Genomic DNA, 13,918 nt, shown 5'->3' on the forward strand with positions numbered 1-13,918 from the left:
AGGTTATTATTTCGTACGTTTATTTTGTAATGTAAGAAAGAAAATTTAGAATCTTGTATCAATCTATTTATGTTTTACAGTTAGCGTTGTAACACTTTTGCGACTCTATTATGATTAATAAAATTAAATTATTTTAATTAACTTAAATCTATATAATTTAAGTATACTCTAATCATTATCTAATAAAAGTGGATATGGTCCATGATATAAATTGATTGCTAGAATGTACTAATTTAACTAATTCAAATTTCCTAAGTCTTCTTCATTTACTTGTTGCTTAATCTTCTTCTTCTTGTTCTTCTTATTAGTTATTACTTAGTCTTTTTTTTTTTTCTTGTTATTCTTCTTCTTATATAGCCTTCTGCATATTACTTAGTCTTCTTTTTTTATTCTTCTTTTCTTCTTTTCTTCTTCTACTTATTTCTATATAATCTTCTTTTTCGTTTTCCTTTTCTTCTTCCTATTACATATTTAGTCTTAGTAATAAGAGTAAGATATTCTACTTGATAAGTAATAGTAAGTAATAAACAATGAGATTAAGTAATAAGAAGAAGAAAAATGATAAATAAAGGCTAAGTAATAATTATAATAACAAGACTATTGTTCTTAGTAATAATAAGAAGGCTAAGAAGAAACATGTATAGTAATAATCAAAAGATATTACAAATTTAATTTAATTAAATACAATATATTTTTGAAAGATTATATATAAAAGCAAACTAACTCACATGTAACACCTACAAAAATATAAACATTGTAATAGGACTAAAAACCTTATCCTTCCATTTCACATTTAAATGACAAATAACTATACCCCAACTACAACTGCTTATCCACTCTAACCCCAAAATATAGAAAATGAGATAAATAAAATCTCTTTTATTCAACTACTTTCTATTTATTTTGAGTCTAGTAACATAAAATTTCATCTCCTTTTGGCTGCTGGTATTCCAAGGTAGATGAATTGAACTAAAAGGTAATTCCAAATATATATTACCCATCATCTTACCCAAACCCCAAAAAGAAAAGAGAGAAAGAATGATAAGGAAAAGGAAAGGAAGCAGATTTAATGAATGAATTTGAAACCACATTGAAACAACCTAGAAATAACTAAGAGCCTAAACACAAAGAATTCAATCCTCCACAGAATATACAGAGTATCTACTGCTAGGACTGCAAAATTTGTCATTTTTACTTTTTTCCGCCAAATAGATGATGGAGATGCTTGTAGGTCACAGTATAAAATGTAACCTCTATCCCTTTCCCGTTCATTTGATCTTTTCTTTCGAAACTTGGTTTGATCCCAAATTATCACCTGCTGACAGATGAATTTATCTGCTAACCTGTCAGCATCAGTGTCACCGTGCTTCGTGTTCATTAGATGCTCAAGGTGCTTGCGAAACACATCACCAGTCATCATCTCATGTTGCAGCACTGAGGTCTACCCTGGGTTTGCAGTTTCTCCCACAGACATATCATCTGCCTAGGAGACTGGTAATGAGCCGTGTAATAATTTTCTATGCAGCCAAACTGGCAGAACTTCAGGCTGTGTACATAATCCACGGGTTTTGTACTGTTTTTGAATTGCTCCACCCACATTCCCATGCTCACATCTTCCATCTTGAACAGCTGGACAGTGAAATTCATCTTAAGAAAACCATGTAAACATAATAACCTTAAAAGGGGAAGAGAGAAAATCAATTTCTTACCCTCAGTTTATGTTTTTCAAACTCAGATGTAATGTGAAGAGCAATATCAGATGATAAAAGGTAGCCAGGTCCATTTGCATAGGGTGGATAATCTTCCTCTGGCCATTCCTGAAACAACCACCAAATGAATAAAAACGGCAACGACATACTAACATTTGGATTTCTTCACAGAGAACTCACATAATGAAGAATCCAAACGAGGTTGCATATAACTTTGCCAGTTACTTAAATACATAGTCAAAAGCATGCTCACAAGTCCAACAAAATCTAACTGAATTATCTGGACACAGATTGATTCACTTTCCAACCCAAACAATGTCAAAACAAGAGAGAGAGATCCATGCAATTGGATCAGCATTAGAGAGAACAGAGAAGCGATCAATAATTGTTAGCCCATACATTTCGTAAATGAAACAAATATATACTGTTATGAACAAACAAATACAATCACAGAAACAGAAGTGTTCAGTCTCCTCGGTTGGATCTTGTTATGGGTTTACTGGGAAAGAAAATACGGGCTCATTAAGAGAAAACCTTTCAATTTCTATATTATATGAGAGAGAGCCCTTAAATCTCTTAAGCAAGGAAAGTACTCAACTTTTACTAAATTTTCTGCCTACCCTTTATACCTTCATTAACACCTCATATAACATCTTGTCTCCCCTTTCTAAGGTATACCCTTTATACCTTCATGAAAACCAACAAGGAAAATAGGTCAGAATGAACAAAGAGAAATGACCAATAGCTATATCATACCTCATATGTCACTGCCCATTTACCATCACGAAGGGGCTTATGGTAATAATTGATGTTCCCAATGTACATGCTCCTACCTTCAGGCACTTTGTTTGCTTCATTAATAACTGCATCCACTCTTACGAACGTGTCATCATCACACTTCATAATGTGCTTGGCAGAGGCTACATGTACCTGTAAAAAGAAACAAAACAAAGCAGTTAGTATAATCTCTTCAAATTCTTGTTTAGTTGTAAACAACTTATTTTAGTTTTCATTTTCTAAATTCATAGGTTACATTAAAAACATAAGTAGCTGTTGAAAATAATTCCAGCACTCACCCCATAATCACAGATAGCGACAGTTTTGAGCACGACAAGGTCATAGTTGTCCATGTAAGGCACTATCACAATATCACCAAAAAATTCTGCTTCCTTTTTTAGCTCTAAATTCACTTCCTTTCTTGCATGCTGTCCCAACACCAAATCCAAAAGGCATTTAGATACATTTAATTCAGATACAAGTACATAATAATCAGACACTAAACCATTCGAGATAGTTCTCAATACCAGTGCTACAAAGAAGCGAACTACCACACTGGAAGATTGAACAAGTTTATGCTGGATCCAAGACTTCCTCACCGCCATCCGCTCAGCAAAATGATTGCCTGCAGAAAGAATGCCAATCAACAGCTCAACTGGATGATCAGGAACAGGTGGAGCCTGCCATGTTGTAGATAGGTCAAGATGTCTCTGAGGAGCAAAACTAGGATGTGATGCAGGCAGAGAAGCAGCAAATACAGAGTGTACATCCACATCTCCACTTAGATTTAGGCCAGTCGCATCCTCAAGAGCAAAACCCTGTAGGCATTAACAAACAGTCTTACTAACCTGTCGACATGTTTCACAAAATCATTATGCTGTATAATATTACTTACAGTTCGATAAGGGAAAGATGTAACATGCTTCCCGTCAACATTAATATGATAACCCTCCAAACCAGCACTAACAGTGAGAACAAATAGTTTTTCCTCTGCAAAAGGGAATGGCCAGTCCACAGTTACCCTTTTTGTTCGGCCAACTAACCGATTCAACCACCATGTACCTTTAGATCCCTCTGAATTACTGTCATCATCACGAATCCATTTCTCACACTTCACCTGACCATCAACTGCAGCCAGTAAAAATTAGCTGAGTCTGTGATAACAAAGTATTCCAACCAAAAAAAATATATATTTTCAATAAAAAAATTGAGAAATACAATGAGAACCAAAAAATGAATTACAGTAGAGTTATATAACAGCAAGATGACTCCATAAGTTGCGACACAACAAATTGCCTGATTTTTCACACATGGCATAAGTAGCAAATGCAGAGACAGCCTAGTGTGGATGAAACCAAGTAGCAATTTTGGAATCAAATTTTTTGTTTTTTTGTTAGTAGCTTATATCATAGATTCTAACGTTCTAATGATGAAAGAGCAACAAACGAAAGGAAAAAGTTTTCTTTTTTACCAAGCCAGCAAGGATCCAGAATTTCAATTAGGTCAAGATAAATTTACTTTTTCTTTTTTTCTCGCTTTTGGGGGTGGGGGGAGGGGACGAATGACAAGATAGCTTTCCTCTTATAACAACCAAAAAGATTCTTGTTAGGTAAATGAGTTCTAATCCAGCAGATACTTTGACAGAGGTAATACAAACTAGGATATTCTTAAAAACTAAATAATAAACTCAGGACATTACGTAGAGAAAACCAATTTCTTTCACCAAAAGCTCGAGCAAAGGGAATGCTTACCAGTCTCCTCATCAGCCCCAGACCTCCACCCTTCACAGCGCTGCGCCCGGGCCCACTGCATCCTATAACAAGTGTTCTGCTCAATCACTGGCTTCCCACTCCAATCACCCTTCAACCTCGGGTTGAAATGCAGAATTCGCGGGGGGTCTTCTCCCTCTACAATCTTCAGGCCCTGCAATTCCATCATGAACTGCGAAACCATCACGGACACATCCCCTTCCCTCGACAATGATATCTTGGCGCCCATTTTTGGATGAGCAGCCCTCGGCTTCCCAATTACTGTTATGTGCGACCCCAGAGTGAGCCCACACGGCAACTCCACCACATTCCCACGGGCCAAAAACTCCGAGCGGGACACCGAGACCGATTCCGGGCATGATTCTGATTGGTTGTCAGACTTGTTTGTGAAGTTTTCAACATTCTCCGATTTAAGGTCCTCCCATAACTCACGACCAAGTTCCCAAGCAACCTTGGCGGATTTATGGAGCTCGAAGGACCCATCCTGTCGACTAGGGTCAAAAGTTTCAGCGTCAAATTTCAAGCTGGAGAGGATCATGTGTCGGTCCGGATGATGGCTGCGTGAGGGTGAGTTGGAATCCTCATGAAACAAACTCTTCAGAGGACGAGTAGGGGCTCGTTTCTCTGCTAATTCTTCCTGACTCTTCAGCCCGGCGTTGCGAACCAGAGAATCCTGCGATACGAAATTAAGGCCGGTGTGGAAGAGAAAGGGAATTTCTATACTGACGAGGAGTATATACAAAAGCGCAAGAGCGATCAAAATGTGAACCGATCTTTGCTTGGTTAGTGAAACAAACATGTCAAGGTTATCCCATCTGTCTAATTTGGATAATCTGGGTTTCTTCATTTTTAGGAAATTGAAAGAAACGGATAGGAAAGAAATTCACAGAAGAAACCTAATTCCAGAAGACGACCAAAAGTTGGTTAAAATTCTAACTATCAAACTCTTAAATTTGGAGTATTAATCGCTGTTTAAATACAGAGGGAGAAGGTCAATGATCCGAGAGAGAGAAAATTAGGTTATCAAAACTGTAACGAAACGCAGAGAGAGATGGAGATTGACATTGTTGAGGTCGGTCCATTAAAGCATTTTCGTTGAAGGAGACGCATTTTCCTTGCTTTACTTTTCAAATGAGAATATTTTTTTAAATTTTTAAATCAGATGAAAATGAAATAAATATTTTTAAATTAGGATTTCAGAATTAACAAAACGGTGCGGATTGGCGGCGCTCTAACGTACGCTACTCTAAATCATACACGTGGACTCAACCCAACTCCACCACCACTTGCAAGAACATACGGGCCATTAATGTTTAAATATTTTAGGAAGTGTTTGAAAACTAAAGATATATATTTATATACGTATTAATTATGATTAATTAATTAGTTACAAATATTTAGAGTGTACATATGAATTGGTATATTCTAAAAATATGATACATTACTTTAAATTTATATTTAAACTTGAAAAAATAAAATAAAATAAAAATTATCAATTCATTCATATATTTCATTGTTGCACCACTAAGCAACCATGCATAGTTGTTCCTAAGCAATAAATAAATTAAAACAAAAAAAAATCAATATTGTCTTTTTGCCACCATCAACTTCCCACTTACAGAGGAGTGTGAACATTAATCAAAAACATCTATACATATAACTAAATATTCTTTTGTAAAATGAATAGCTTCGCACACAAGATAAATAGATACATCTATACATATAGGATTATCTTTATAATGGTACATTTCTTAACCCCCCAAATTTAAGATTGACATATTATAACACTGTAAATATTAGAAATTTATGAAATTAATATATAATTCACAAATCAATTTTATAACTATTTTTTTAAAATTATTTTGCATAATATCACATATAATTATATTTATACATATCGAATTGTATATAAATTTTTACGGTATAAATATCACTTATAAAAATCTAAAATTTTGAAGAAAAACTAATTAGAAATCTCTTCTTCTTCACGGAAGCAAAACTTTTTATTGAGATGGTTGAGAGAGAGAGTTTGTATATGTTTTTTTTCATTGTACGTTATGTCCTCTCTTTTCTTCTTTTTACTCTTTTTATAGATTATTCAAAAAGGTAATTTTTACTGAATGTAGTAACTATCCACAATTTTAATTTTAAATTTGAATAAGTGGGTTATCGTAACCAGGTCGAGTCCCATCATGGGTGACCCACCCAATTAAATTCAATATTTTTCACTCACATGTGATGATACCACCTCTTTCTTCAATTTTACAAGACTTATACGTAAATGTAACCATGCATACTTCGAGAGCACTTACACTATATATCTGTTAGGAGTATATTGCTTCTTGAATTATAAAGCTTGGAGTATGTAATTGTATATTATGCCCTAGATCACATATCACATTTATATATCCAACAATCTCATTTAACTAATAAATCGAGTACATTCATAATTATGTTTTTCCTTATATAAATATAATTGGTCGACCAATAAATATACATCAATAATGTGATATATTCTTTAAATTGTGATCTTCCTCTTATCTTGATTCTCTCACCTTTTATTTAATTCGCTTTTCTAGACATATTCGATTGGACCGAATTATTCATGACCCTTCGGTCATATCCTAGGATAGCAAGCCTTAACTAAAAGGTTCAAGAAACATATTAGAGTCATGGGGGTATTAGATGAGATTCTCTTAATCTAAGGGTCTTACACAATATTAAAGTTGAGATCTCACTTTTATTACCCTTTGGCCAAATTAGTTGCACATGTGGTATGAATCACATGTTATGGTATTCTCTCCTTTCCTTTGGAGTGTATGTCTTTTATTTCTCATAAATACTATACATATTATAGTTAGATGTGCTCAATATCTAACTCAAGTTCACTTACATACTTTTTTAACTCTTTAGAATTCTAATATGGCAATAAAACAGATAAAGTGATAATTATTAAATTATTCACTTAGTGTCATAAACTTAGCAATTTTATTATGACTTAATTCTTCACCTTGATGAGTAGTAACAATTATTATATTTAAGTTGTCTCTCAATTACCACCTACATAATTAGCTTAAATTTATCTCATCTTTATTATACCAAATAACGAAGGCGATTGCCTGTGTGAGAAGGCCAATCTTATATCTATCTTACATGCTTTCTCTAAATATATAGATGTATACAACATATGTACACATGTTTGTATATGTATACTCTACAACAAATGTAAACAAGGCAATAAGAAAAAAAAATAAAGTCTTTCATTGATAACATAACTAGTAAACATGGTTGGGAAATATATAAAATGTAAGTACATTTAACACCTATGCAAATCTAATGATTTAATAATGTAAGTACATTTAACACCTATGCAAATCTAATGATTTAATATGCCTATAATATGCATCTCTTGGTTTTGGCTTTGTAAAGGGATCTGCTACCATATCGTGCGTAGATATGTACTTCATGTTCACTTCTTTCCATGCAACCATATTCTTTACGAAATTGTATTTAATATCTATATGTTTTTTTTTTCATAAAATTTAGGATTTTTGGTATATGTTGTTGCTGCTTGACTGTCACAGTTCACAATTACTAGTTCACTAGCAATACCATTGGCTCCCAAATGGTCCATAAACCTTTTTAACCAAATAGCTTCTTGTACTGCAGTTGAGAAAACTACAAACTCAACTTTCATTGTGGTAATGGCTAAACATGATTGTTTCTTACTACTCCATGATATAGCACCACCATTTGGTAAAAAAGCATATATAACACCCCAAAGATCATTGTGCTAAACTATTTATCATAATTTATAATTTTTGTTGACTTTTATTTATTTAATTTTATTTTTATTAATTTTATTTTAATTAATTTAATTTAATTTTTAGTATAAGTCATTTAAATTAGATATGAAAATTGCGAAAAAAAATAAAAAAAAGGGCAAATTGGAAAGAAAATCCTGCGGGGAGTCAGGTTGCCTGCTCGGGTGCTGGGCACTTTGCACGTGCGCATGCACATGCATGCACGCACATTGGCCACAAGACGTGCACACAGCGCGCTCGTCCCATCCTCACACACACACATAGGGAATGTGTGCATGGCCAGTGTGACAAGATACATGTCACCTTGCGTGTGGAAAGGCATCGCACACTGTGCGCACGCCGTCCGTGTAGTAGGCCTACACAGATAGGCCCTATGTGCTTGGGGCCTGCATGTGCAGTAGGAGGCCTGTGCGCCTACAAGCTAGCCTACAGCACACTGGCTGAGGCACTGTCACCTCAGGCAGTGTGTCGTCGCTGCCTTGGGCGGCACACCGCCGTCGGTAGTGGAGGAGGCCCTCTTCCCTCTTTTTTTTATGCCGAACATCTTTTTTTCCTCTCTCTTCATCAGTTTTTGTCACTTGACGCGAATTCGATGGTTCTAAAACTCTATAAATTTTCCTTTACCTTTCTTTTCCACACTTCCATTCTTCTATTTTTCAAAGATTTAAAGAGAGAAAGAAATATAGTAGTCTACTAAGAGAAGAAAGAAAGAAATGAGAACTGTGAAGGAGAAAACATCAAGGTTTCGGTAAGAAATTTAATATTTCTTTCAACATCTTAACGAGTATTTTTAGATAAATGAATTTAATATGATTGTTATTTTGCCTGTTTTATACGCCTCTGTATTCAGATGAGTCGAATTCTTCTTATTTTTAAGTATGCTATGTGAATTGCAGACACTTGATGAATTTGCATGTAATAAATATATTATGTAATCGGTAATAGTAAAAGTATAAAAAAAAAAGAAAATGAGAAAAGTGGAATGAAGTCTGTATGGTCTGAAATATATCTATATTGACATATATATTGCATCAAGTGTCTCGTTGGAATTTTTAATTTTTGATGGGTCTCTGTTCTCCTTACCCTTCGGGGTATCTGTTTCCCCCTCTCCTATCTGGTCTGAAAAAACGTAAGAGTACCGCTCCTAGTGGATGAGGGCGTACCCTCTGACGAGAGTGGTGCCGCACTATCTGTAGGGGTCACTTGTGGCTAAGTAATATTATAACTGTAGATATTTATTAGGGCCAATATGGCTAGTACGGCCGTGATCATATATCGTACCATGGTTTGGCTAGCCAGAAATGGGCCTGAGCAAATTACTGTATCTGTATATGATCTGGTCATTCCACTTGAGTAGTTGAAAATCTGTATCTACCATCAGAGATGGAAGTTATAACGACTTCGCGAAGCATGACATAAAAATTTAAGCATTTCATGATTTATTTGATTTTTTCTATTATCTGGCATGATGGATGTTTGATTTTTTTTATTAACGTATCGTTTTCTTAACAAATAAATGATTTTTCATAATGTGAGATAGGTAAACGAGGAAGTTAAATGGTAAGATAAAATAATTAACTTTTGAAATCTTACGATATTAATTTAATATTATTTTTCTTACTGAGGATATAGAAATCATTTTTTTCTATGCTCCCCCTCCCCAAATGAGGAAAAAAGTGAGGAACCGCAGGTTAGCCTACCCTTGGAAGTCTATGAGGATCCCGTGGATCCACAAGTCTGAGTGCATGATTGTTCCCGTACTCTGATAAGTCCAATAGCATAGTGAAAGAAGTGGCCCTTATATTTTGTTTTGTGTTTTGCATGCACTTGTGCCTTCAGTATATGTATGTATTAGAACTCATATGTATTTCTAAGGAATTTGTAATGATTTTGTTCCGCTGCATAAATTTTATCATGCACTCCTTATTTTAAATCTGTATATGATACTTATTTGCCTTAATTAACATTTATGATGTCACAGATGGTATCAGAGCAGAATTTTGTGAATCAAATCCCTTGTACTGAGGCCTTAGGTAGATGAACCTTTTAAAATACCTAGGAAAGAAATAAGTCTTCTTTTTAAAGATTAAACCTCTAACTCGTGTCTTTCTTTCTTTTGTAGGAATGACGTGAGGAAGACCATCTGTAGAGTGTACTGAGCGACCTGAAGCCCCAGATTATCCGACTAGGACTGAATTTACAAAACTTTTTCGAGCCATCCAAGGATTAACTGCAGCCGTAAGATAGAATAAGGCCAACCCTTGTCCACCTCCTGCCCTTGAATTCTAAAACATAGATTGGTCTATCTCCCACAATATAGCAGAGTTTAAGAAACTTAACCCCCCACACTTTGAAGGTGGCTCTGATCCTTTAGTAGCCAAAGCCTGGATCCTACAAACAAAGAAGCTCTTCTCTGTCCTAGACCTGATCGAAGAACAAAAAGTCCCTCTTGTAGTTTTCATGTTAAACAGTGAAGTCGAACACTAGTGGCGACTTGAGAAAGAAGTCCTACCTACCTCTACTACCTAGGAAGTTTTCATGGATGCTTTTTTTTATAACTTCTTCCTTGCCTATGTTCGGAAAAAAAAAGAGGAAGAATTTCAGTACCTCCGTCAAAGAAGCCTGTCTGTAGCCTAATATGTAGCTTGTTTTATTTAACTGTTTAGGTTTGCCCCTTTGATGGCCACCCCCGAAAGTTTCTCAAGGGCCTCGTTCCGACATTTATGACTGGGTCGCGATGTTGAGATCGAACTCGTATGCAGAGGTGCTCGAACATGCCATGTTGGTTGAAGATCTTATCTCGACCAAGCACCAATGCATTGCCTGAGTCTGTACCCAACAGCTTAGAAGAAGATTGCCTGACCCAGTAAGTAACCCTCCAGATAAACGAACCAGAGTTACCCTTCCTCCTACCTTGCCCCCACCTACAACTCCACCTGCCTGAACTAACTAACCCTGTCAGCATTGTGGTCGCTCGCATGGTGACTTGCCCTGTCAACGTATCAATAACACCTGCTATCAGTATAGAAACACCCAACACCTTATAAAAGACTTCCCTTAGTGACCAAAGGATGTAGCCTGACCCATAGCGCAAGGTCGAGTGTACAACTTAGATGAATTTGATGCCCTTCCTACTCCTATCCTCATCCAGGGTATGCTTTCTATTCATAATACTTCTACCAAGGCTTTAATCGATACGAGTGCAACTTACTCTATTATTTCTTCTACATTTGCTTGTAATCTAGAGTTTAAACCAGAAGCTTTAGAAAAAATACTAGCGGTGGAAACTCCCTCTAAAGGACTACTAGAGGCTCATTGTGCATATAAAATTTCAAAACTGTTGGATTCGTACTAAGTGGCAAAATTCGGTAAAAAAAGAGGAGAAAAAGATTCTTAGTACGAAAAACGAGGTAAGAGGGCTTCCTCTACCAGCAGTGGTAGCGTGTCACCCAAGGTAACGATGACGCACTGCCCGAGGTGGTAGTGCTCCGATCAACATGTTACAAGCTAGCCTACAGGCGCACAGGCTTATTGCTATGTGCGGAGGGCCTAGCCTGCGCGCTGGGTGCCGCGTGCATAGGCCTACTACGGGGACGTCGCCAGTCTGTGCGTGAAGTGACACGCACACGGCCTGCTTGTGTGTGATGGGATGCGCGCGTAGGTCCTGACATCGCATCGTGCACGTGGAAGGGACGTGTGATCCATGGTTCACTTTTCACTTTTGGGACAACTTTTAAAAAGCTTTGGGGTTTGGGTTGTACTTCAGAACTATTTATCATCTCAAGACGGATGGTCAATTAGAACGTACGATCCAGAAATTGAAAGACATGTTGCATGCTTGCATTCTCGACTTTGGTGATAATTAGCATGAGTATCTTCCTCTTCATGAATTTTCTTATAATAACAGTTATCATTCTAGTATCGGTATGGCCCCGTATAAAGCTCTGTATGGAAGACCATGTTGTTCCCTACTTGTTGGAGTGAAGTTGGGAACCAGTGCCACTTAGGACCAGACTTCATTCAGGAGACCACTGAGAAGGTTGCAATCATTCGTAAAAACTTGGCAATTGCCTAGAGCCACTAAAAGAGTTACACCGACAATCATAGGCGACCCTTGGAGTTTTCCTTGGGAGATCAAGTTTTCCTAAAAGTCTACGCCTACAAAGGCAAGATGCAGTTTGAGAAAAGAGGAAAGTTAAGCCCTAGTTATGTGGGACCTTTTTTGATCATCGAGTGCATTTGACCCGTGCCATACCGCCTCACTCTATCCTGAGAGTTCGTGGATCTGCATGATGTTTTTCATATCTCAATGGTCAAGAGGTACCACCCTGATCCTTCTCATATTAGTCTTCACGATGAGGTGCAGGTATAGACTGACATGACTTATGAGGAGGTTCCTGTGGAGATTCTTGGATAGACCGATAAGGTCTTGCATAACAAGACAATTCCTTTGGTGAAGGTACGATGATAGCATCTTACCCCAGAAGAAGCAATGTGGGAGTTGGAGGACGAAATGAGGAAAAAGTATATGGACTTATTCGAGACAAATTTGGGGACCAAATTTTTTTAAGGTAGGAGAATGTAACACCCCACCCATAATTGTGCTTAAATAATTTGGAAACTCTATTTATTCAGGCATTTGGCTACGTTAAAGTTAATTAATTTACACTGCTTAATATTTATTGTATTTTGTAATTTTAGTTGATTTTTAATTATTTAATTTTATTTTATTTAATTTTAAGTCTAACTCATTTAAATTAATTACAAAAATTGAGAAAAAAATCCAAAAATGGCGAATCACGAAGAAAATCCTGCGGAAAAAATCACACAGGGAGTCAAGTTGCCCGTGTGGCTGCTAGGCACTGTGTGCGCGTGCATGCGCGTACAGTAGCCGCATGACGTGCGCATGACGCGGGGTTAGGACCTGTGCGTGTCTTGTCGCTCGCAGGCAGGCCATCCGCGCATCACTGAGCAGCATGCCTATGCGGAGAGGCCCTGTGCGCCTGGGGCCTGTGCAGTAAGCCTGCACTTGCAGCAAGAGGCCTGTGCACCAGCAGGCTAGCCTACAGCTTACCTGCCAAGACACTGCCACCTCGGGCAGTGCACCATTACTGCCTCGGGTAGCACACCATCGCCACTGGTGGAGGAGGCCCCCCACTCTCATTTTTTGTGCCAAACATCTTTTATTCGTCTCTCTTCACCGAATTTTGCTACTTGGTGTGAATCCAGCAGTTCCAAAACTCTATAACTTGTCCTTCCCCTTCCCCTTCCCTTCCTCTCCACACTTCTATTATTCTATTTTTCAAAGATTTAGAGAGAGAGAGAAAGTGAGAGAGATAATAGTCTAGTGAGAGAAGAATAGAAAGAAAGGAGAATGGTGAAAGAGAAACCATCAAGGTTTTAGTAAGCAATCTAGTAGTTCTTTGGACGTCTTAAGGAGTACTTTTAGATAAGCTAATTTAATATGATTGTTATTTTATCTGTTTTGTATGCTTCTGTACTTAGATAAGTCGAATTATTCTTGTTTTCAAGCATGCTATGTGAATTGCAGATACTTGATGAATTTGTATGTAATAAATATAATATGTAATCGGTAACAGTAAAAAGTATAAAAGAAAAAAAAAAGTGGAATGAAACCTGTATGGTCAAAAGTGTATCTGTATTTATATGCATATTGCATCAATTGTCTCGTTAAGCTTTTTATCTTTGAGGGGTATTTGTTCCCCTTGCCCTTCGGGGTATCTATGTCTCCTTCTCTTATCTGGTCTGGAAAGACGTAAGAGGACCGCTCCCAGTAGATGACAGCATACCCTTTGACGAGAGTGGTATCGCACTCTGT

The 13,918-nt window shown here is 36.8% G+C and overlaps 1 protein-coding gene across 3 annotated transcripts; it reads right to left on the reverse strand.

Moving 5' to 3' along the window:
- Positions 1–859: 859 nt before the first annotated feature.
- Positions 860–5,378, reverse strand: LOC110809461 (Galactosyltransferase family protein). 3 transcript variants are annotated; one of them, XR_015816327.1, is made up of 8 exons: positions 4,238–5,378; positions 3,382–3,614; positions 3,014–3,304; positions 2,786–2,914; positions 2,543–2,639; positions 2,339–2,396; positions 1,710–1,817; positions 1,514–1,629 (listed from the first exon to the last, which is right to left on the reverse strand). XR_015816327.1 is itself a non-coding variant. In XM_088211416.1 (7 exons), exons 1-7 carry the CDS (start codon positions 5,100–5,102, stop codon positions 1,417–1,419), a joined length of 2,013 nt encoding a protein of 670 aa, XP_088067542.1. In that variant the 5' UTR covers positions 5,103–5,375; the 3' UTR covers positions 860–1,416. The 3 variants fall into 3 exon arrangements, 1 of the variants encoding a protein (XP_088067542.1); XR_015816328.1 differs by having other exon boundaries at positions 2,330–2,396; XM_088211416.1 differs by lacking the exon at positions 2,339–2,396 and having other exon boundaries at positions 860–1,629; positions 2,466–2,639; positions 4,238–5,375.
- Between the last annotated feature and the right edge of the window lie 8,540 nt (positions 5,379–13,918).

This window comes from Carica papaya, chromosome 9, assembly GCF_054855325.1.
Source record: "Carica papaya isolate Zhongbai chromosome 9, ASM5485532v1, whole genome shotgun sequence".
NCBI classification, from domain to species: domain Eukaryota; kingdom Viridiplantae; phylum Streptophyta; class Magnoliopsida; order Brassicales; family Caricaceae; genus Carica; species Carica papaya.

Excerpts from the sequence above, each read along its gene's own strand:
- LOC110809461 (XM_088211416.1), bottom strand. The coding sequence starts at position 5,102 with ATGAAGAAACCCAGATTATCCAAATTAGACAGATGGGATAACCTTGAC. Across the intron at positions 3,305-3,381 it reads CATCTTTCCCTTATCGAACT|GGTTTTGCTCTTGAGGATGC; the intron begins GTAAGTAATATT and ends TAATGCCTACAG. Across the intron at positions 1,630-1,709 it reads TTGAAAAACATAAACTGAGG|CTGTTCAAGATGGAAGATGT; the intron begins GTAAGAAATTGA and ends TTCACTGTCCAG.